Genomic DNA, 25,510 nt, shown 5'->3' on the forward strand with positions numbered 1-25,510 from the left:
TTTGTTTGCACATGATTGGATGATGGAAGTCAGCTCATTTACTAAGCTCTGGAGGAACTACACTTTGCAAAGTGCCCAGTCTTATTTCCTTTTAGAAAATCCTCCTCAGAGTGTACCAGGAGCCCTGAAATCCTGTGTGCAGAACTGGTAGAATGATTCCACCTAACCCTCAGAGCTGACATTCAGAGAGAGTGATTCCACCTAACCCTCAGAGCTGACAATCAGAGAGAGTGATTCCACCTAACCCTCAGAGCTGACAATCAGAGAGAGTGATTCCACCTAACCCTCAGAGCTGACAATCAGGGAGAGCTTGTCTGGTCCCCCAGTGATCAGCAGGCGGTGGGCGTGTACTATGGGGGCGGTCAATGTGTATGCTCCTCCCTCTCGCAATCTTCCCCGAGATTTGGAGGCGGCTGTGCACGTTGTGACTCCTGAGACCCGCACTTCTCCTATACGTTGTCATACAGCCGGAGACCGGTCACCATGGAAACTGCGGCCGCCGGGAAGGTGAGCACACCGCCAGCACGCACACACCCGCACTGCACGCGGCACTGTGCTCGCTCCACGTGGGCGCTCAGCCTCTGCAAGCTGAATTTGGCGCCACTGGAGGGGAAACGTGCTGTGTGCAGGAAGCGCCCATCTCCCTCAGAACGCCATATAGTTCTCTAATATTATCTAATATAGATATCGCCGCACCACCGCCATCATTATTCTCCTCACAAAGTCATTGATTAGTAAAAGTTGTGATGAGAGGTGTGTTGTCCATGGTAACCAGATTCCAATAATAATAGTAAAAGCCAGCAGTTGGTTGCTATGGGTAACGGCTTAGTTTTTGCTTTGATGTGTCTGTACTTGGGGGTCGCTTTACACCAGAATCGCACAGGAACGCACGTTTTAATGCAGCTTCTAATACTAAATCATTCCGCCTATTCATTTGAACAGCTGAGATTGCATGTACTAAAACGCGCTGCAGTACCATCCGATCTGGCGCCCCCAAACGCACATTTTGAGGTGCTGCTGGCAATGTATTGGCTCTCGCGGTAGATCGCAAAGGCAGTGTGTTTTGAACACACCATTCATGCACCACGTTCTGGTGTGAATCCGATTCCAGAATGACGACAACAAAAGCGGCTTTATGGCTGCTTCACACCAGAACGCGGTGCCGGAAAGGTGCTTTCAAAACGCACTGCCTTTGATAGGGTTGTACCGATACTAGTATCGGGACCGATTCCGAGTATACCCCCTGATACCGAAATAGAATACTCCCAACCCCCGCCGCCGTTACGCCGCATCCCGCCGCCGTTACGCCGCATCCCCGCTACCGCCGACTGGGTAATACGCGTGGGGAACATTACAGCTTTGAATAGCTGTAATGATTCGCGCTGCATATAGACACTCCCCCTTGCTCGGGTGAACTGTCCAATCCCGAGCGAGGGGGAGTGTCTATACGCAGCGCGAATCATTACAGCTATTCAAAGCTGTAATGTTCCCCGCGCGTATTAACCAGTCGGCGGCAGCGGGGATGCAGGTAAGGGGGACGTGGCTGGATGGGGGGGGAGGCTTAATGGGGGGAGACATGGCTGCATTTGTGGGGGGACATGGCTGCATTTGTGGGGGGACATGGCTGCATTTGGGGACACATTTAAAAAAAAGTATCGGTATTGTACTCCGTCCTAAAAAAGTGGTATCGGGACAACCCTACTTTGTGATCCATTGTGGGTGCTCATACATTGCTTTGTGGGCACCAGGTGGCATGGTACCACAGTACCAAGCGAATTTGGTGTGGCACGTTTTTCACAAGCCCTGCTTTTGTAAGGTCCGACGCAATCAAATAAATTAGCTGAAAATTGCACTGCAGAGGACCGTGCACCACGTTCTTATGCGATTCTGGTGTGAACCGGGGTTTAGGCCTGGTTCACACCTATGCGTTTTGTTTTTTTTCTCAGAAACACACTACAGTCAATGTAAAGCGGAGTTCCGCTGAAAAAAAATAATTAAGAGTCCGCAGATACAAATACTGCAACTGCTGACTTTTAATATTAGGACACTTACCTGTCCAGGGCGCTCACAATGTCCTCACCCAAAGCCGATCTGTCCCTTGGGTGGAGGCGCCGCCATCTTTGGTGAGGGAATCAGGAAGTGAAACCTTCCAGCTTCCCTACTGTGCATGCGCGAGACACGCTGCGTGATCCCACTGGTCCCTGCTGTCTTTTGGACCATGTGTGTTTCCCAGAAGACAGCAGGGGGGGGGGGTGAAGAAGGTGCCGGACATGGTGTAGGGTGGACATCCATTTTAAGTTGAATCTGTTTGTAAGTCAGGTCAGATTTTTTTAACTGTAGCTGCAGCCAAAAAAACGATTTTAAGCTTTTTGGATAGCATAGGGGAGGGTTATCACCCCTGTAACGTTTGTTTTGCAGTCTGTGCCCCTGTTCAGAAGATTTCACCTCACTTTCTGTCCCAATGACAATTGGATTTTGAAAATTTTGGGTTGTTGTGGAAACAAGCCTTGGTGATAAAGCATCAGTGGAGAGGAGACCCCTTTTTCCCATAATAACCCTTACAGGAGTGAATTTCCCTTCCTAGGGGTAGATTTTCTCTCCCTTCCCGTTGTCTCCTTCCTTTGTAAGTCGGATGTTTGTAACTAGGGGACCGCCGGTATAGCGAAAGGCGTATATATGGTAGATTGGGACTTTAACCACTTGCCAACCAGTCGCCGCCATTATACTGCGGCAGGTCGGCTCGTTGCCGCAAATCGCTGTAGTTGTATCTCAGCATCTTTAAGGGGGATAGCAGGCACCCGATGCATGTGGTCGGTGGCCACACGATGTCTGCTGGCCACACGATGTCTGCTGGCCACATGCGATCGTAGGCACCACACACACCATTCTGAGATGAGAGACAGATCGTCTGTTCCTAGTAACAGCGATATGTCTCCTTTCCCAGTCAGTCCCACCCCCCACAGTAAGAAACACACACAAGGGAACACATTTTAACCCCTCGATCGGTCCCTAGTGTTAATACCTGCCCTACCAGTGACATTTACACAGTAACCGAGAACTCCCTCTGACGTTGGCCAGGGAGATCATGTGGCCGCTCAGCACCTCCCGAAGAAGCCCTGTGACCTGTCTCGGAGATGTAAAGCGGGCACGAGTCACGTGACCGGCCTGAAGATGGCTCTAAAAATGTATTTACATGGCTCATTTTAACTGCTTGCCGACCAGCCGCTGTCATTATACTGCGGCAGGTTGGCACACTCCCGTGAACCATCGTAGCTGTAAATCAGCCCTTTAAAGCGGGTGTTCACCCCCAAATTTTTTTTTTAACATTACATTCAGCCGAGTTGTGATAATGACATTAGGCTGTTTTTTTTTTTTAAATCCTTGCCGTACATACCGTATTATCTATATTTTTACAGCGGCTTCTGGGTATGTAATCTGCGGGACTGGGCATTCCTAATTGATTGAAATGCCTCCGACTGGCGCATACAGCACGTCACGAGTTGCCGAAAGAAGCCGGACTGCGAGTCGGCTCTATACGGCTCCTGCGCACCGACGTTCGGCTTCTTTCGGCAACTCTTGACGCGCTGTATGCAACGGTCGGAAGCATGTCAATCAATTATGAATGCCCAGTCCCGCAGATTTCATACCCGGAAGCCGCAGTGAAAATATAGATAATACGGTATGTACGGCAAGGATTTAAAAAAAAAACAGCCTAATGTAATGTTAAAACATTTTTTTTGGGTGAACCCCCGCTTTAAGCATGTATAGCAGGCGTGCGCAAACAAATTCTTCTTTTTTTTTTTTTTTCTTCTTTTTTTTTGGTGGGATATTTATTATAGAACAAGTACAAAATATTGTGTTTAAAATTGTCGCTCTTTTTGTTTATAGCAGTGCCGTAAAGCAAAAAAATGTCCCCGTCGTTAAGCAGCTTAATCTTCCGGGGCTGAAGTGGTTAATGAAAGACTTGGACCCCTTTCACACTGAGGCGCTTTCACGCTACAAAAAGCTCACGAAAACCTATTTCCAATAAAATCAACGAATGCTTTTACACTGGGAAAGTGAGCTGGCAGAGTGGTGAAAAAACGCCCCTCCCCATTGAAATGAATGGAAAGCTTGGTGTTTTACTGGCAGTTTAGAAGTGCCTCAGTGTGAAAGGGGCCTTACACAGTGTGCTATGTCTATCTATTAGGCCCCTTGCACACTGGGGCGGTGGTAAAGCGCCGCTCTTTTTAGCGGCGCTTTACTGTCAATTTTGCGGCGCTATTTGTATAGTTGTTTTTCCCTCTGCTAGCGGCCAAGAGAGGGTTAAAAACCACTGCAAAGCGCCTCTGCAGAATAGCCGCGGTGCCCCGTTGATTTCTATGGGCAGGACCGGTATACGCACCGTTCCAAAGATGCTGCTGGCAGGATTTTTTTTACCGTCCTGCTAGCGCACCGCTCCTGTGTGAAAGCCCTCAGGGCTTTCACACTGGAGAGACAGCAGCTGCTGTTTCAGGTCGGTTTGCAGGCGCTACTTTTAGCATTATAGCGCCTGCAAACCCACCCAGTGTGAAAGGGGTCTTATAGAGGGGCTGGCTGTGAGCATTGTACATTTTAGATTATAATATTAGAGGTGGGGGGAGGAGACAGAGACACAGGCAGGGAGGAGAAGAGCTGAGAGCAGGTCTGAGGATGACGGAGGGACATATGCTGACCACGTGGTCAGGGCTCAGCAGCCCTGATTTTCATGATCAGCACAGAGAGGGGGATACAGGATCAGGCAGGATTTTTACAGTTGAGAGAGGGGCAGATTACACAGCACAAGTACTGTGCTGTTAAACCTGCTTTAAGGGAACAGGATCTGTATAATTGTTTTAATTTTTTTTTTTGGTTAACAAACACTTTAAATATACCATTGAGGTGTATAGGTGTGAACACCCATGTGACCTGATTCTGGTGCGGACCAAAAAAAGGGTCCTGTGCGAGTTTAGTCCGAATGCGATTTTAGCCATACTATCTGTATGGCTGTAATCGCATTGCACGGACATTGCCAATATATATTTTTTATTGTTTTCTGGGAAATCTTTATGCTGTTACCTTATGGGACCTCTTTGGCTTCAATAAATGAAGCGGCTTCAACCACCCCCAACTCGTATGCGTACATTTTTGTTTTGTATGGAAGTTTACACGTTTTCTAAAAAAAAAATTGCCTCTTTTGTTTATGTATTTTGAAAAATGGAGCATTTTAGTTTTGATGGGCCTTACGAACAGTTTGATATTCTTGAAAATCATAGAGGGGAGTCCAGAAACTCTTCAATAAGGGGATTGGGAGGAAATGGCCTTTAAAAATTAAGCAGCAAGTTTTCTTAATTAAAGCCCATCAGCTTCCAGGTCTTATAGTGAAAAGTATGTTTCATCTTTGTTCCTAATCTGTAATTGTGCTCCCCTGATGCTGGCTTCTTGGGAGAAGAGGTAGCAATAATAAAAGAAACGGTAAAAAATGAGTTGGTACATGGTATTCTCAGCAGGGTCGTGGCGTAGCGGCACAAAGGCAAAAAGAGCTAATGCAGTTTTTCTTGAAAGTCCTTTTTTATTCCGCGTGCAGCTCCTCACAAACATTTTTCCATTAAGCCATTAAAATGTTAGATATTTTAATGCTTCAATTTAGGCTGTTACAGGTGGGGAAGCAAAGTCCTTCATAGCAAAACTTTTATTGAGCTGCCTAACTGATAAAGTATAGCAGATCATAGTTGTGGAGTGTTCTCAAGGCGGCGGGACACGTGTAGGCTTATCCAGCAAAGCTGTGCAAAGAGCAGTAATGATTTACAGAATTCAACTTGCTGAAGTATATTCAGAAAAATGGGGTATATTTTGTATTGCAAAAATCCTTTTCTTGGTGTCCATTGAGGGGCACAGGTCACATCCCTCTGTTTATGATCACACCCTTGATACCACTTGCTGATAGTACGAGGGGCTGTCCTGAAATGGCTTACAATTTTTACATTTGCCTGTGTACAGTCCTCCTGTCGGGAGGCAGTATAACCCGAAAGTGATCATGACCATTAAAGTGGATGTAAACCCAATTCATGAAATTTGAGCTGGGCACATATATCTGCAGTATTTTATCTCTTTTCAGTGAGCCAAGTCTTATAGCTCTCCTCTGAACGGTTCCTCTGTTATCAGCCCGAGAACTCCTGACATATTTTTTAGACAAAAGCAGCCTAAATCTTTTGTCAAAGGAGGTTGCTAAAATAGATTAGCAGGGAGCTGGTCCTATTACAAAACACCTCCTGAGAGTATCTGCCTATGATGAGAGGGGGTGTGTGCCTTTCCTCCAATCTTGGCTGTATGCCCAGACATCACACTCTGTGTTAACCAGGAAGAGAAAAGCTAACAAAATCTGAACTTTCTAAACAGTATTTAAATGTGAACACAGCAGATGTACATATAAAACCAATGTAGGGAGGTTTGGTTAATCTCTGTGTATCATCTGAGGCTGTTCACTTCACTGGGTGTATGGAGGATTTACATCTACTTTAAGCCCTGTGCCTGCCGATTTATTAAAAAAAGTACTTTGGCTGGCTTCTGTTGGATGAGCATGCTGGCTCCCGAGCAGCGCACTCAGCCAAGTGCAGAGAGTGTTGATCTGAGTGGCAGGGGATCCAACACAACAGTTCAGCGGGGGATCTAAGTTTTTTTTTTTTTTTTTTATTTATTTATATATATACAATCCGCTGGATTAAATAAATGGTGTATACCGGGTTTTAATATACGCCAAGTGATTTTATGCTTTTGTGCTTTTAAGAGACACCTGCAGACTGTAAATTTTATGAAGTTCAAAAGCGGTCCAATTGTGGGGTGGGCAACAGCAAATGCTAACTGGTCCACCAAAAAAAACTGGCAACTGCCTGCAGCTCAAAGCACATGAAGGACCCTACACTGGAAGCTGGTATCGAATACGATCCGTCCACCTGGTAAAATTTAGAGAATGTGAGAACAGAAGACCAGGTGGCAGCCTTATAAATTGGGGAAATAGAAGCTAAAAAGGCCAAGAAGCGTTTATAGATTTAATGGCATGCTTCTTGACAGGAAAGGGTGCAGCCAGATCCTGGAGACCATTCTGTCTAAGCCACGGAGAAATGGAATGAGAAGTGGGTGCACCTTTTACAGGGAGTATCTAGAATGACAAGCAGTTGGTCTTTCTAAAGGAAGTGGTGGTCTAAACAGACCTGGCCCAAACAGCATTTAGACAATGAAGGTTCTGGAGTGGCCATCTCAGTCTCCTGACCTCAATATCATTGAGCCCCTCTGGGGAAATCTCAAATGTGCAGTTCATGTAAGACAGCCCAAGAATTTACAGGAACTGGAGGCTTTTTGCCAAGAGGAATGGGCAGCTTTACCATCTGAGAAGACAAAATATGGTTAAAAAAAGGGAAAATTGCGCTAATCTACAGAAGAACCTGTGCGGCCACAGGAAAACAGAAATTACTAGTGAAACAAATAAATGAATAAAAGCTGCGACTAACTGTGCAACATAAAACAGTGTAAAAATTGGAAAAAGGTATATAGTCACGCTAAATGCTTTAAAGCGGGGGTTCACGCTAAAAAAAATTCTAACATTACATTCAGCTCACTACCGACATTGACAGTATGCAGATCTTTTTATTTTTTTTGCTGTACATACCTCGTATAGCTATTTTCTTAGCCGGCTTCCGGGTAGTGAATCCCGCGGGAGTGGGCGTTCCAATGCGGCAGTTAGTGATTGACGCGATGACAAAAACTACCCCCCCGTCGCATAAGGAGCGTCACGAGTTGCCGAAAGAAGCCGAACGTCGAGTCGGCGCTATACGGCTCCTGTGCACCGACGTTCGGCAACTCGTGACGTTCCTTATGTGAGGGGGGGGGGGGGTAGTTTTTGTCATCACGTCAATTACCAACTGCTGCATAGGAACGCCCACTCCCGCGGGATTCACTACCCGGAAGCCGGCTAAGAAAATAGCTATAGGAGGTATGTACAGCAAAAAAAAGATCTGCATACTGTCAATGTCGGTAGTGAGCTGAATGTAATGTTAGAATTTTTATTTTAGGGTGAACCCCCGCTTTAAATAAATAAGTTTAAACAAATGTACGTATTCCAAATACGAATAATTGAATAATAATTGAGAATAAATGATATAGTGAAAACATTGATCCCCATGCAAAGAATATGAGGATTAGATAAACATAGATGTGAATGTCCACATGACTAATGGCAGCGGCGATGGATATTCCTATGAGTATTCCTCATCCACAAATACCACAAAAGACTTCAAGCTGTCATTGATGTTAAAGGGGGCAATACATGGTATTAAGAACTGGGGTATGTAAACTTTTGATCAGGGTCATCAGAGTAGTTTTCTGTTGTGATTATGATTTAAAAAGAGTAAACACAGTTGATTGATAATAAATGGCTTCAGCCAAACACTAATCGCGAGTGAAATAAGTTTTTGTTATGTCATTCATATTCTCTGAAAAATGGGGGAAAAAATTAATCCTAAATTCTGCCAGGGTATGTAAACTTATGAGCACAACTGTATGTGGCCATTTCCAGTAGGTGGCTGTATAGCCTGAAGGGCCCAACTTGTGGAGCTTTTTCTGTTATTTTCAGTGGAGGCTGACAATGACTTGCTGACTTTTTTCATCCTGATTTAGGTCATTCAATTCCTTTTTAAAGTGTATATAAACCCAAGATCCTACCTGCCATAACAGCTCCTGCAGGTAGACCTGATGGGCACCTCAAAAAGCTATCAGGCGGCCCAACAGCCAAATGAAAGCTTGCACAGCAGGCTAATCGTGAGACAGTGTATTAGGGGTATATTTATACATTGGCATAGCAAAGTGCAAAATAAATGTTAGGACTTCCTTTGCTGTTTTTTCACTGTTTTTCTTTCATTTAAAAGGAAACTCCCATGATTCTTGGCTCCATTTGGTGGCAAATGCAGTATTTTTTTTCTTTAACCATTTAAGCGCCGGACCATTTTGCTGGTCAAAGACCAGGCCGCTTTTTGCGATTCGGCACTGACGCTTTAACTGACAATTGTGCGACGTGGCTCCCAAACAAAATTGACGTCCTTTTTTCCCCCCACATATAGAGCTTTCGTTTGGTGGTATTTGATCACCTTGTTTTTTATTAATTGCGCTATAAACAAAAATAGAGTGACGATTTTGAAAAAAAATCTATTTTTTACTTTTTGCTATAATATCCCAAAAATATATAAATAAATAAATAATAATAAAAAAAAAAAATCCTCAGTTTAGGCCCATACATATTTTTTGTAAAATAAGCATTTATTGATTGGTTTGCGCAAAAGTTACAGCGTCTACAAAATAAAGGATAGGTTTATGGCATTCTTTTTATTTTTTTACTAGTAATGGTGGCAATCAGCGTTTTTTTGTTTGTTTGTTTTTTTCGTGACTTCGACATTATGGCGGACGCATCGGACACTTTTGACACCATTTTGGGACCATTGTAATTTTTACAGCGATCAGTGCCATAGAAATGCACTAATTACTGTAAAAATGACACTGACAGTGAAGGGGTTAACCTGTAAGGGGTTAAGTGTGACCTATTGAGTGGTTCTTACTGTCGGAGGGTGTGGCTTGTCGTGTCACGTCACTGAACGCGATGACAGGGAACACGATCAGTGACAGTGTAACTAGGCAGAACGGAGAGATGTTGTGCTTACACACAACATCTCCCCATTCTTCTGCTCTGTGACCCAATCGCAGGACGCCGGAGGCGATCGGGTTCACGGTCACGGAGTTTGCAGCAGGGTCGCGAGCGTGACCACACGGCGGCAATTTAAAGGGGACGTACCTGTACACCCTTTTGCCTGTGCGTGCCATTTGGTCAATGTAAAAGTGCGTGCGGTGGTCGGCAAGTGGTTAAAGCATTAAAAATACATTCTAACAGCATAGGAAATTGGCACACGCACTTTCAATGGCCAAACTTCTTTTGTTTAAAGAGGAACTGCAGTTTCCTCACATTATTTGTAATTAAAGCATCTTTGCCATTCTGAAGCTTCTCTCCAACCACTTTGCATATTTTATATATACTGTGATTCTGTACTTGCCCAATATGCTGCAGAAATCTCCCTCCACCAAGTCTGGCTGCAATAATTTTAACTGTGGGCAGCTGAAGCTGCTGCCTGTTCACTTCCTGGATTTACACAGGCACACCTCCCAGCTCTGCAACTCTTATTGGCCCTCCTATGACTCGCCCCCCACCCCTCCCCTTCCTGGCAATCTTTCACCAGAGAGAGAGCTGTGCATGATGTTATAAGCCTTTTCCCCAGACAATAAAAAGCAGGAAGTGGGCTGTATAAGGAAAAAATTTTTTTTTTTAAGGCTGGATTCACACTTGTGCTGTGCGAATTCCAGCTCTTCTCTTTAGCTGCAAATTTGGAGACCTGGGAGAGGGGAGGGGAAGTGTATTGAGGAGAATGAGAGAAATCCTGATGAGAACTGAACCCATCTGCGAATCAGATGCGTACACATAGAAGATAATGGGCCTGAATTCGCACCTGAGCCGCAATGCTTAGAAAACGCACGTGTTTGGGCAATGCGCAGTGCGAATGCATTGCACATATGTGAACCAGGAAGGCTGTCCATGCATGTTGGGAAAAGTCAGCTGCCTGGTTCGGGTGAAATTACGGAAAATGCCGTCTTCTAATACAACCACCCCCCCTTTTTTTTTTCTCCTGTAGAAATCCGTTCTTCGTGCATACAACACAAGAAAGCAAAGTAAAATGATCACAGAAGACTCTGGTTCAGACAGAAGTGCATTAGAGCGATTTCCACGTAAGGGGAAGGATGGAGCCAATTTCCAGGTAAATAAACTTGCAGACTTGATCACTTAGACCCAGGGATGTCATTATTGGGCCTCTGTTTCTCTAATGCCCCGTACACACGATCAGAAATTCCTACAGCAAAAGTCTGATATGAGCTTTTTGAACGAAAATTCCAACCATGTGTATGATCCATCGGACTTTTGCTCTCAGAATTTCCGCCAGCAAAAAATTGAGAGCTGGTTCTCAATTTCTTCTGACGGAAAAAATTCCTGTCGGAAAATCTGATCGTCTGCAGCAATTCCGGCGCGCAAAATTCCAAACGCATGCTCGGAAACAATTTTGACACATGCTCAGAAGCATTGAACTTAATTTTCTTGGCTCGTCGTAGTGTTGTACGTCACCGCGTTCTTGACGGACAAAAGTTCAGAGAACTTTTGTGTAACCGTGTGTATGCAAGTCAAGCTTGAGCGGCATTCTGTCGGAAAAAACATCCAAGGTTTTTCTGACTGAAAATTTGATTGTGTGTACGGAGCATAAGCGGTGGAGGCAGATTGTGGCTAGTGGGAGGGGCCAGCAAGGTGCGAAACATAGCTTCTTGAAATCATCACAGCATCCTGCCTCAGTACTCCTCAAGAGCCCTCAGCCCATATACAAGCAGTGAGCCTTCACTTGGGATGACGTATGCCTCAACATGCTTTGATGGGTGAATTGGGTGTTCAAGAAAGACGGCACCAAAAGCAGAACGTATGAAGCTTCAGATTCAGTTTTTGACAAACTTCTATCACAAAATGACGGTTCATTTTCAGTGGTTCAGAGGGTCCCCATTCATCAGGGTTTGGCACTGTTGGACAGAGTATGCACTTGACTAATGAAAGACCTGAGCAACATCTGGAGTGATCACATACATTACACTCGGGGTTCCACAAATTTTATCACTCCACTCACTTTTTAACCACTTAAGCCCCGGACCATTTTGCAGCTAAGTATCATACCAACAAGCTGCTCCTTAACGCGGTGTGTGTGTGCTGACAGCTTTCCTCCATAGAACACTTTCAGTTTCAGCCGCCTCGTCGAGGAGGAGGGTGGGGAGGAGGAGAGGACTGGGCTGGACGGAGACACTCCAGAATGACACCCCCGTACTGGGTGGCACCTGGGGCGGGGCACCACCCCATTTTCGGTGCCGTTATCGGCGAGATTTCTCTTTCGGCAAATTGCCAAAAGGGCCATTTCCGAAGTTTCATTGCATCCCTAGATAGGGGTGTCAAAAGTCCTATCATTGGATGAGAGCACACTGATTTCCCGTCGCATCTAGAGAACTGACAGTGTGCTCTCCTGCTTAGTGTGGTCAGTTGTTAATAGGAAAGTAGAGGGACTGGCTGGAAAACCAGGCATTTCACATACATCAATACAAAGAGAACAGGACACTTTCTCATACAAGTGCATGGTACAGCAGCCACATATCAGGAATATGAAATACTAGGGTAACAAACACTTTATTGTGCCACCTCTAATGTTACAACTTTCTCCTAGGGCATGGATGATGATCATTTAAATGAAGCACTGTCTGGTAGTGAAGAGGAAGCTCCGCCACCAAAAAAGAGAAGCTTTGGACTGCGTATTGCCCTGCAGTTTCCCAGCAAGAAGTGTGAGATGAAGGATAAGAACTCCTCCTCTAAAATAAAAGCGGACAGAAAGAAAATGGCTACTAAAAGGAAAAATCCGACTAAAAGGGAAAAAATTGATCCTGATTGTGAAGGGGAAAACGACAAGCCTAATGTGGAAAACTCCAATGCACTTCTTAAACGGGCCATGAATATAAAGGAAAACAAGGCTGTGGTATGTATTGGCATTAAAACGGAAAATAAAATGAATATATTCGAGAACTTTTAGAGTTCTAGCTGTTTTCTTGGAGCAGTCATTCTGCTTATCTAGGATATTTTGACCTTGAGGTGTATATTCCTTGGCTTCTCATGAGAGTTGGGACAAAGCTGTAATGCTGACACTCTCTCTTCCCAGCTACAGTGCTGATGTCAGCCATGGGGATTGTAATTGCAGCTTTAAAACGCTCAGCCTTTCTGGCCCAAAATCCGAAAACTACACATAATACTTTCCAGGACATCAAAAGGAAAAAATGCATAGATGTAGAGCCATATTTGAATACATCCTCAAAGGGAACCTACAAAGACAGACAGCTGCAATTGCTGTTCTGTTTTTGAAGGTGTCATCATTATCCTTATTTTATCATTGAGTCCTGCACAAACGTTCATACCGCCAGGTTTCCTGACACCTGGTGAATATACGCTTTCACCAAGTCAGTGACTCTTGACATGATAGTGCTTATGCTTAAAATGGATGTAAACACTCACACATACCCAGTGAATTGAACAGCCTCAGATGATACACAGAGATGAAACAAATCTCCCTACATAAGTTTTACATGTATATCTGTTGTCTTCAGCTTTATATATTCTTTAGAAAGTTCAGATCTTGTTAGATTTTCTCTTCCTGCTCAGCACTGCAGTGAAGCCTGGGCATGCAGCCTAGACCGCTGATTGGAGGAAAGGCACACACCCCCTCTCCTCATAGGTAAAGACTTTAAGCTCTGTTTGTTGACTAGTTCAGCACTCTGCTAATCTCAGTTGAAGGAGAACTTGTCAGAAGTTATGCTAATAACAGAAGAACAGAGCAGGAGATGGCTATGGGACATAGTGCTTTGAAGAGAGATAAGAAAGCACTGTCGATATATGTGCCCAGCTCAAATTTCACGACTTGGGTTTACATCCACTTTAACCACATAAGGACCACCCACTGCATATATACTGCGGCATGGTGGCCCTATTGTGCTTGAGACGTACGGGTACGTCGTTTCGCACGAGTCACTGTGGGCATGCGCTGCACAGCGGGGAAGCCAATGCACAGGTCCGTCAGCCGTGATGTCCACCAGCCACCTGCGATCGCTCCTCAGACACACAGAACGGGGATCTGCCAGTGTAAACAACGCAGATTCCCGTTCTGTCAAGGGAGTACAGTGTGATCGTCTCTTCCTAGTGATTAGGAACAGTGATCTCTCTGTACTCCCAGTCAGTCCCATTCCCCCACCCCCCACAATTAGAAACACCTCACAGGAGACACTTAACTGGATTCCTTGACCCCTGTATAGTTTACTGTGTTTTATGTTGATGTTATTCAATTTCTTTTGCAGCTGGCCCAGCTACTTGCAGAACTTCATTCTGTTCCTGACCTGTTTCCAATTAAATCTACTCCTCTGGTAAGTGGTGTGTGTGTTCCCCCCCCCCCCCCCCCCCCTTCAAGATTTATTTGAAAAGATGACTTATTTATTGGTTTGGAAAATCACCTGTACTCTGATGCTGTTTTCTCTTTAAGGGCCAGGCTCACACTGGAACGTGCATGTTCCTGTGCAGTCCAAGTTTTGCAGCCCATTCATTTGAATGTGCTGCAAAAAGCACTGGAACGTGGAAAAAATAGTGCAAGAACAACTTTTTTTTTTAGAACACACTGCACCAACCTGCAAACGTGCTGCAGTTGTGAGATGTGATTTGCGGTTGAATTGATAATTTATTGGCACCTGCATTCGAAATGCACACAGAACATGCCTTTCCCCCCGCACTGCCTTTTTGGTGTGAGCCGGCTCTAAATGAAAAAAGTTGTCCCCCCCCCCACCAGCACTGACATAAAAGCATCAAAAAGCAGATTAGATGCATTGGGTCTGCCAGAATCATAAGCCCCCACTACTTAAAAAAAAATAAAAATATCCCCAGCAACAAGATTGATTGGTAGATATGAGTGCTTAGTATGTTTTCTGATACTTACATTCAACATCTTTGAACTGTGTGGATAAACTAGAAGCTCAGAGAGGAAAATTGGGAGGGGGAGAAATGGTTCTATGAGCTGATCAGAGAATTCACCAAATTTGTACTCTACATATATAAGGTAAGTTTTGATTGAACAATCATATCTACATACCAAATCTTTTTATATGAAATTGCCTATTTGTTGTGTTTTTGTGTTCTTCTTTTATTTAACTGTATGATGCTGTTTATTACGTAGTCTGTATATTTAAGATATTGTGGATCTTTTTTTATTTTTTATTCCAGAAGCAAAAAAAGCCAAGCCGTAGAAGCTTTTCTGAAGGTCCGGTTGAACGACGCACTAATCCCACAAGAAGCGCGCGACCGCCAGAGAACTTTGCATTGGAAAATTTTACCGCATCTGCCATGCAATTCGCAGAGCATCTCCAAAAATATGGAAAGAAGGCTTTTCATAGGCGCCCTTTGAGTGAAGTAAGTTGCCATCAAATAACATTGTAAGCTTATAGTGTTTTGGGGGATGCTGCACATGACTTGCAATATGTGCCTGACCACTGTTCTCTATCCAGAACTGATATTAGATTTTTTTTTTGTAGTAAAGGTTCTTTGGAGAGCTGGAAAACACATATAGGATTTATTATAACTGTTCCTGTGGTTTTCTTGTTGGTCTCTGAAAGGATAAGTTTGCATTTTGTAACATGTTACACCCATATTCAGGGTAGAACGTGTGACCTGTTACCATTGCACTGCCCCCCACTCTCCGATGTCATGGGCGCCAGCGGATCTTTTCCCCCCGCTCTGTCAGAATCTGCAGACGGGGGTCCACCTGGCCGTGTCATTTATTAATGGAGTTCTGTGGTTTGAAAACTACAAGATGCGGCAGCTTTTGTGGCTGTCTGCTTGTAGTTCTCAATTAACTACCATGGTGCTGTGGTAGTTCATTGATGCTTTGTCAGTTGTGTAACTGCTTGGCCATACGATGTACAGCCAAACAGCTTGCACACGGAGCCTGCAAGAGCCCTGCAAAAAGATGTGCTTTTGAAAAAAATATTATATATAATATATTTTTTTTATAGAACGCGGGAAAAAGCAGCCCAGCTGTCGCGTATACCCAAAAGTCTGTTGTATGTATTAAAACCAATGGGTCGGGATGAAAGCCAGACAATTGGTATTTCAGGCGGTTGGCAATGGACAGCCCCTGTATTTCTTTTGTGGCAGGTTTTGGGAATTTGGAGAATAACGCTATTTTTGTTCACGGAAGGAGAATAGGCAGGGGTCATTTGACCAGGTTTCAGGTCAGGATTAACATAACAGACCTGGTTTGGTGCTTTGACAATGTGAATTTGAACTGCATGCTTTGTAAACATCAGTGTATAAGCAGTTTTGTGACTTGAGGTGCATTTTAAAAAAGTCCCCGTTAACAAGACATCTGACATAATTGTTAGTTTTTTGTTACCCTCCATAATGTGGCACCTACCACTCTACAATTTAATGACTCATAGAAATATCAGCCTTCACAGATCATTTTTAATTTTATTTGTAAATTCTGCATTTATCACAGGAGGAAAAAGAAGAGATTCGGAAGAGGCGGAGATCCTCAAAATACAATTACCGTTCAGTAGAAGATATCACAGATGAGGAACTGGAGAATGTCGCAGATACTGTTAAAGACAAGGTTTACGACAAAATAATGGTAATTTTTGTATACTGGTGTGGTTTTTTTTTTTTCAATACTAATGTTCTCTGTGCATTTTATAACATTTTTAAAAGGCTCCAGGAGGTACTTTCTGGAGTAGAAGAATTGTGAACAAGCAGAATGCCCTGACAATTGGCTTCTGCAAACATGATTTTTTTTTTTTATAGCTTTAAATGCACTACATGTACTTCTATACGGGACATGGAATATTTGACCATTGTATTTAGTTGGCTTTAAATGTAATAGGGGTCTGTATCTTGAACCTGTTATACTGCATAGAGATTTTCTTTCTGAAGACCTTGACTTAACATTTCTCTTTATAGGGAAGTACTTGTCATCAGTGTCGCCAAAAAACTGTGGATACAAAAACTTTCTGCCGCAATCCTGGCTGTGGCGGGGTCAGAGGCCAGTTCTGTGGGCCGTGTTTACGAAATCGTTATGGCGAAGATGTGAGAGAGGCACTTCTAGACCCTGTAAGTAGTCTGGCAGGGATCTCGTAATTTAGAGCAAATTGGCAACACATTCAGATGAAAATCCGGCTTCTTTGTCAGTTACAACTGAAGTTTAATCTGCTTATAGTTTACCTTTCCTGGTTCCTTCTTCTTTTTTTTTTTTTTTTTTTTTTTCTTTCCCTTCCCCGGCATACTAATGAAATTTGTAAACAAAATCTTCCAGTTTTTATATATATATATATATATATATATATATATATATATATATATATATATATATATATTCTCTATCAATACCTCTCAATAACAGTCAAGCCCAACTAACCCATTGGGTGTGTAAGGAAGCAGTAAGAGTACATACAAATCTAAAGGTGAAAACATATTAGATACTCCATATACCCTGGTTACGAAGGGTAGTAAACAATATACACAAGGAGAATGTCATTGGCATACAAAGCAGAAGGTGTCAAGGACCATATAAAAGAGAGAAGGGTCCAGGGTAAGTTAAATCAAGTACTAAAGAATGTACAGAATGTGCTTCAAAAACACCCCCCTCCACTGTAATTCCGGCACCCAAATAGGGGCTGTTTGCATCAGCCATGGATGGATCCATGAAATGTATGAATCTATCCATTGGTCAGAGAGGGGGCAGCGCTTGTGCGCCTTTTTGGGCGCACTACTTCTGCTCCAGAGTATGGAAATACCACATGTGTGAGACTTTTACACAGCCTGGCCACATACAGAGGTCCAATATGCAAGGAGCACCATCAGGCGTTCTAGGAGCATCAATTACACATATCATTTCTTGACTATCTCTTGCAATTTAAGGCCCTGGAGAACCAGGACAATGGAAACGGCCCAAAAATGACCCCATTTTGAAAATAAAACACCCCAACGTATAATTTGAGGCATAATGAGACTTTTGAATGTGCCATTTTTTTCCTGAGTACGGAGATACCACATGTGGGAGACTTTCTTTCCACAGCCTGGCCACATACAGAGGCCCAACATGCAGGGAGCACCATCAAGTGTTCTAGGGGCATAAATATCATCTAATTTGACTCTTACACTTTTGTGAGACACTGATGGGTACGGATGTGGCATGAATGGGTATGGATGGCTGGGAGTATGTATGGGGCTGAGCATGGATAGGTGGATGAGTCCTGCAATGGGCACAGGGCAGCGCTGTGGGCACTACAGATCAGCCCACAGCGCTGCTGCACCAGATCTCTCCCCTCTCCGCTCACACTGTACTGATTGGTACAGAGAGGGGAGAAAGGAATCGGACATGCCGCCATTTTTTTATTTTTTTATAAGTGATCGCTCTTTTATTCGACGGATCAATCACGTGGTAAATGGCCACTGTCAGCAGGCATTTACCGTGATGGGCCGGGTCCTCTGGGGGGCGAGGGACCACGATTCCCGTGCGCCCCCCGGGGTTTAGTTTGCACATATTTGAAGTATACTTTATACCCATTTGACCCCACAGGCCTGTGACCCCAAGAGAACCAAACTAACAGACATTCCCCCACTTTTATTAACAGTGAGGATGATTTGAAGTTGAAGTTGAAGCCTGGGTAGAGTGATTAGGCACTTTTTTGATGAGGTTAGAGGCTCCTCGGGAAGTGGGTTTTAGAACTGTCGGTTTGTGGAAGGCGAACCTTTCTTCCTGGGGCACATCATTCTATGTACAAAAAAATTGAGCAAAAATGGAAGCAAATAAGGTACCATTGTTTATTAACCACTTAAGACCCGGACCATTATGCAGGTTAAGGACCTTGCCCCTTTTTGCGATTCGGCACTGCGTCACTTTAACTGACAATTGCGCGGTCGTGCTAAGTGGCTCCCAAACAAAATTGGCGTCTTTTTTCCCACAAATAGAGATTTCTTTTGGTGGTATTTGATCACATCTGCGCTATAAACAAAGAGCGACAATTTTGAAAAAAAATCAATATTTTTTGCTATAATAAATATCCCCCAAAAAATATATATAAAAAAAAAATTTTCCCTCAGTTTAGGACGATACGTATTCTTCTACCCATTTTTGGTAAAAAAAATATCGCAGCAAGCGTTTATCGATTGGTTTGTGCAAAATTTATAGCGTTTACAAAATAGGGGATCGTTTTAGTGCATTTTTATTTATTATTTTTTCTTTTACTACTAATAAAGGAGATCAGCAACTTTTTTCGTGACTGCGACATTATGGTGGACACATTTTTGGGACTATTGTCATTTTCACAGCGAAAAGTGCTATAAAAACGCACTGGTTACTGTGAAAATGACAATTGCAGTTTAGGAGTTAACCCCTACAGTGCCCCCTAGTGGTTAAGTGTGACCTCATATGTGTTTCTAACTGGGGGGGGGCGGGGCTGGACGTGTGACGTCAGTGATCGTCTTTCCCTATAACAGGAAACAGACGATCACTGACATTGCCACAATGAAGAAGGTGTGTTTACACACACCTCTCCCCGTTCTTCAGCTCCGGTGACCAATCGCGAGACACCGGCGGCGATCAGGTCCGCGGTCACGGAGCTTCGGACTGGCTGGGCACTTAAAGAGGACGTACAGGTACATGCTTGTGCCCAGCCGTGCCATTCTGCCGACGTATATCGGCGTGAAGGGGTTCTTAAGTGGTTAAGATTAGCATCAAGTAAAAAGCCAAAAAACAAAACACACAGCAGCAGTGCTTCACCCACCATTGTGGATGGGTACGCATAAGTTTGCATAGTGATCAGGACACCACTCACTACAGATCTCCATACCAGAGTGCATGAGCCTTGATTTCGCTGTATGTAGCTCTGCACAACAAAATATAATTATTGGACTTAGTCAGGAATGATACTTCACATTGGGGATTTAGGTTTTTAATCCATTTCCTTTAATCACTTGCCGACCACCGCACACACATATACGTTGACAACATGGCACAGGGAAGCAAATGGGCGTAACTGTATGTCCCTTTAAATTTGCTGTCAGCCATGTGAGTGTGCTCGCAGGTCCCGGGAATTCGATGTTCCCGGGGAGCGGCCTGCGACTGCGGTCGGCAAAGGCAGAACAGGGGGATGACTTTGTAAACAAGACATTCCCCTGTTCTGCTTAGTGTCATGTCGCTGATCTACTGTTTCCCGTGATCAGTAACCTGTCACTGGTAGCTCCTCCCCCTAACAGTAAGAATCACTCCCTAGGGCACACTTAACCCCTTTAGCGGCACCTAGTGGTTAACCCCTTCACTGCCAGTGTCATTTTTACAGCAATCGGTGCATTTCTATAGCACTGATGGCTGTAAAAATGACAATGGTCCCAAAAATGTGTCCGCCATAAAGTCAGTCACGATAAAAATCGCAGATCGCTGCCATTACTAGTAAAAAAAAAAAAAAATATTATAAAAAGCCACAAAACTATCCCCTATTTTGTAGACGCTATAACTTTTGCACAAACCAATCAATATACGCTTATTGTGATTTCCCCCCCCCCCCCAAAAAAAATATGTAGAATACATATCGGCCTAAAAAAAATTGCTTTAAAAAAAAAAAAAAAAAATTGGGATATTTATTATGGCAAAAAGTAGAAAATATTGCTCTTTTTTTTTTTTTTTAAATTGTCGCTCTATTTTTGTTTTATAGCGCAAAAAATAAAAACCGCAGAGGTGATCAAATAACACCAAAAAAAGTTCTTATTTGTGGGGGGAAAAAAAGAACATCAATTTAGTTGGGAGCCACATCGCACGACCGCGCAATTGTCGGTTAAAGCAACGCAGTGCCGAATCGCCAAATGGCCCAGGGGTTAAACGGTTAAATGCCACTAAACTGACTGCACCTAAGGGCAGGTAGCACAAAGTTTAAATGGGCTCATTAACAAAAATCATTACATGCCTTTAGAAGTGTCCTCCTAAATGCACATAAACATTGGTTTGCCAGTGTCAGTGAGGCCTACAGGTGACTAAACCTGATTAAGAGATTGATTTGTAACAGAGGTTTGAATAATATCTGCGGATATTAATGCATTTTACTAACTTTTATTGAGTTTGTATGTATTACATAGACAAACTTTGAACTTGCATGTTTTCAACTTGTCACTGTTGAATTTAATGTGAGGGGGTAGTATAGTGATTTTCCAGCATGCAAAAGTCTCTTGTCCAGTGTTGTACATTCTTCTGAATAAGATATTTTACGAAACATATTTGTTCTCTATTTACCAAAGTAAACATGTCATAAAAATAACGAATGGAGAAATCGTCACGGATTTTCTTTATACAATTCTAGTTGTCTGCTGGTCATTTTTGACCTGAATTGATACTTTCTGATTCACTTGCCCTGAACAGGTATACATATGAGAGTTTGTGACTTCTCTTGCTGCATGCTCGTTGTGGATCTCTCCATTCTGATTTGCCGAAATGCACATCCCTGTCGGGCTTGTGTGATTCTAATGTTTTAGTTGTGACAGGTTCTCTTTGAACGGGGATTCAAACAAAATCTAATGAAAAGTATGCTTAATATACCTCCCTTCTCCGTTCTGTAATCATAGGATTGGATATGTCCCCCATGTCGTGAGATCTGCAACTGTAGCTACTGTCGCAAGAGAGATGGTCGGTGTGCCACAGGGATGCTCATTCACCTGGCCAAATTTTCTGGTCATGACAATGTCAAAGAATATCTGGAAAGGTGAGTAAATGTAACCCCAGAATATTGTGTGTTTGGTTCATACTACCTACTGTACTATGAGTGTATACCTTCCCTTGTAGGATACTTCCAGCTTGTTCTCCAGGAGGTTTTCCTACATATTTTGTGTATTGAATCTAACCAATAGTAATGCTGCGTACACACGATCGGGCTTTTGCCCGGCCAAATCTCATCGGAAGAAAAATAGAACATGTTCTATATCTAAACTCCGATGGAATTCATCGGAATTTCCGATCGTGTGTACAAGGCATAACTCCTTCCCTGTAATAATATTGCGGTACAACGCTAGCAAAATCTGTCCGATTCTAATCTTGCAGGCATCCTTCTTCTTCTTTTTTCTTTTTTTTTTATCTGATTAGATTAATGGCTAGTTTACATAGCAAATGCAGTTTGCTTTCAGGTGTATTTAGCCTTGCATTTGGGGCTCCTGAGATCAATAACAGATGCATGGGACCCTTCAGTTGGCCACCTTCAAAGCTTCATTAAAATGCTTTTAGCTGCTTTTGCATTCACATTTACTTGTATAGAGACATGCTCTAAGGCCTATTTATGCTCGTCAGACCTGTGCATTATGGTGAAAGGGGTCTTACTGTATGAGCCATTCATGTAGCGTGAGTGACACTCCTACATACAAATACAGTAGATGCAATCAGATATGTGCTGAAGTGCATTACAACGCATTTACATTTGTGTGTCATTGCTGAATGCTTTGCATCAGTGTAATGCACGTTAAGGCCTGGTTCACGCATATGCATTTTTTTTTGTGCATTTTTAGTTTCGCAGTAACGCACTACAGTCCATCTAAAATGCTTTCCTACATCACTCAAGAAAGAAAGGGGGGGCGACACAGATGTCCCCTTCCACCACCTGATATCTGAATGATGCCTGTGGGTGCAGGAATCGGACATCCCCACTCAAAATCCATGACGTCCTTGGGCATGAAGTGTTTAATTGATCACAGTGTAAATTTGTAAGACTATAAATGGTTAAACCACAACATTTAGTGCCCAAAGTACTCATTTTTTACAATATAAATATTCTAAATAGATTTTAAATATTTTTTAAATAAATGCCATTAAATTACATTTTATACATAAAGGTGATTATGACTGTTCGTTGTTTTTGTGCAGAATTCGAACACTTTTTTTTAATTTATTTTTTCATTTGATTTTCACTTTCAGCTTACAAAAGCGGATGGTAGAGGACGAGTGAAGATGAATTTCAGGGGGCTTTTCATATAAGAATGGATTTATGCATCCCGTAAACACATCTGCCTTATGTCAGAATGTAGATTCCCACATCATTCTATTCCAAAAGTGCCAATGCTAAGTAAAGTGAATCTGTATGTATTAAAATATGGAAGCTTCCGTTTCTGACTTGGATTGTAAAGTTGCATGCATCTTTACCCAAACTCTAATTCTGAGCTAGTGAGTCACTGCCCTGAAACCAGTGAAGTCTGAACTCCCACCATGCATGCTTTTATGGTAGGTAGTCCAGCCATGGCCTATATGACAGTACTGGAGCCTACATCTTTAATACAAAGACTGCAGTGGCATTGCCTATATTTCTGTGCTTACAGATTCACTTCAAATATTAGTACTCACTCTGTTTAGCACCTTATTCATGAGCACAATAATCTTTTAGTCAAGCTGGTGTTTGTGCTGCCATTGAGTTGTGATGAACCCCTGAGCCCGCCGTAAATGTGTCATAATATCCTGTGACTGATACAAAAACGTGTGAAAAGTGCTAGTAAGGCCTAAAGACCAAATCAATTTCCTTAGCACTGCGACATTTGCCTGATTTGCAGCTCTTATTTCACTGTGCTGCACATTTGAAAACAAGTCACAGCTGTATACAGGACTTTTTTTTTTATGGGTTTGGGTCGAGTTTTTATTACAGTCTGTGTTAGTGCTGGGAAGTGTCACCTTCTTTGTCGTAGTAATTGTCATAAAAAAAAAGGGAAATCCAAAACTTCACAATTGTTACCAGAACAGGAAGTAAGGGGGAATTTCCCCTCACTTCCTGTCTTGAAGAAATATGTGAGGGGAAATCTAAACTAATAACGTTTTGCCATTTAGATACATTTCATTTTGTTTTCGTACATACTGTAAATATGGGGGGGGTTAGTAAATGATTCCAGTGCCATGGTTTTCCTGATCATAATACTAGAAGCTTGCTATGTTTTTTCCTTTATTATTAGGGCTTTAAAGCTGCACCTAAATGTCACTTTGAATTTTATAAATTTGTAATACTTTCAGCTTGGCTAAAGATCTAGAACCCTTTGCTTACTTTGAATGCGGCCGACTGTAAATTCTATATGTTTTCTTTTTTAATTTTTATATTTCTGTGAAAAAAAAAGTTTTATACTGGTTTTAAATTAGTTCTGTTTTTAATATTTTCCAAATTTAGAGAAGGTAGTTTTTAATGCAATAGTTTTGGTAAAATAGAAGCGGAATTATGCTATGTTAAAAACGGCAAAGTAATTGAAATTAGCACTGTTGAATTTCCAACCAATAAACAGTTTAATTTGCTTTGTATTCTGCCTTGTATTGTATTCTTACATTTCCTCTCACCGTGTTACACCGTCCCTTTCAGCCTTCTGCAAGTAGAAGGGATAAGGAACAAAACGGAGTGACCTTAATATAGGAGGGTGCAGGGAGGGACCCATGAAGAATCACACTTTATCCCTTTTTTATAGGGAGCCAAGTGCTCTGTTGTAGAGCAGAAACATGATCCTTGAACTAGGCAGCTGGCACAAGTTATAGAAATTCCAAGTAGATTCTTCTGGGTAAACTCTTGCATGTATGCATTTATATTTCTTCAAAAGAACAATGTGGTAAGAATGTTTGACTTTCTAAGTGCCAACACACCTCCTCTCAGAATGAATATTGCTATACATTTCTAATATGCACATAAATGATCATAGCACAACTAGTAAGTTGTAGTACATATTATAGTAATTCTATGGCAGAGCAGGAGGGGGCTCGTACTGATGCATTTCACCGGCAATGGCTTTCTCAGAGCATATATGGCTTGAACCATTTTGGTGTGAGGACAGTATAAATCAACAATATCAGATGAGGAGCACACTGTATTTCCTTCGACCAAGTCAGGAATGCTAGGTGTGTAGATGTGGAAGATGATTAAAGTCAAGGAGGGGCGAGGCCCCACCCCCCAAGCCACGACAACAACTTCAGGAACAGGGGATGAATACCAAGGACCGTCGAATGGTTAGATTAGAGCCACACAAGAAAAGTATGTCACTTGTGATATTGGGGGTTGTTTAGCCCAAGCGTAGCGCCTAATGAGAACAGTCCACACAAATGTTTCCTTTTCAGTTCTCCTTGGCCCACTTTTATTGAAGATCAAACAAAACAGGGTTTCCCTCGCAGGGGGTTTTCACCTGGCTAATTTTAGCGGCAGCACCACTGCTCAGGCTCCCACACGGAGCCCTCCTAACTCCTGTCGGTAAACTACAGGCTCAGGTCTCTGGCTTTCACAGTGCAACCTGCACTCTGGCTACTCCAGTGCACATCTGCACTCTGGGTTCTCCCTCGCAAGCCTGGACTCTGGGGCTGGGTTCTACCCTTCTGAACCATGGTCAGGTGTCCACAAATAGCCCAGCACACACCTGTACCAGTCAGTGTGCTGGTGACTCTCAAAATCTGGACCTAGGACTGGGGGATTTCATCGAACCCGGATCTCTAAGAAAATCCCCGGGCTCCAGGTCCCAAAGTGGACTTTACTAAATAGTGAGGAAACTAAAAAAAGCCAGTTTCCTCCCAAACAAGCAAATACACTGGAGCCCCTAAACCTGCCTAGTTGAGAATCCTACATCCATATGTTGGTGGGGGACCACACACTCCTAAATGTTTCCACAGTGAATAGCTGCAATCCCAGTATGGAATCTGTACCTGAGGAAAGAAGGTTACTGATGGAAGCCCATATCGTCACAGGGAGGTGCACGTCTCCATAAAGGTCGCATATGTATACTGAGACCACAGTTCTGCTTTAAATACATTTTGGGCCATTACAAATGAGTGAATAA

The 25,510-nt window shown here is 43.0% G+C and overlaps 1 protein-coding gene across 1 annotated transcript; it reads left to right on the forward strand.

Moving 5' to 3' along the window:
- The first annotated feature begins 354 nt into the window (after positions 1-354).
- Positions 355-23,993, forward strand: CDCA7L (cell division cycle associated 7 like). Its single transcript, XM_040352801.1, has 9 exons — positions 355-507; positions 10,725-10,847; positions 12,339-12,644; positions 14,011-14,076; positions 14,924-15,109; positions 16,197-16,328; positions 16,655-16,804; positions 21,308-21,444; positions 22,644-23,993. The coding sequence occupies exons 1-9, from the start codon at positions 484-486 to the stop codon at positions 22,672-22,674; spliced, it is 1,155 nt and encodes a 384-aa protein (XP_040208735.1). The 5' UTR covers positions 355-483; the 3' UTR covers positions 22,675-23,993.
- Positions 23,994-25,510: the final 1,517 nt, after the last annotated feature.

The sequence above is a fragment of the Rana temporaria genome, chromosome 5 (assembly GCF_905171775.1).
Source record: "Rana temporaria chromosome 5, aRanTem1.1, whole genome shotgun sequence".
Taxonomy (NCBI): Eukaryota; Metazoa; Chordata; class Amphibia; order Anura; family Ranidae; genus Rana; species Rana temporaria.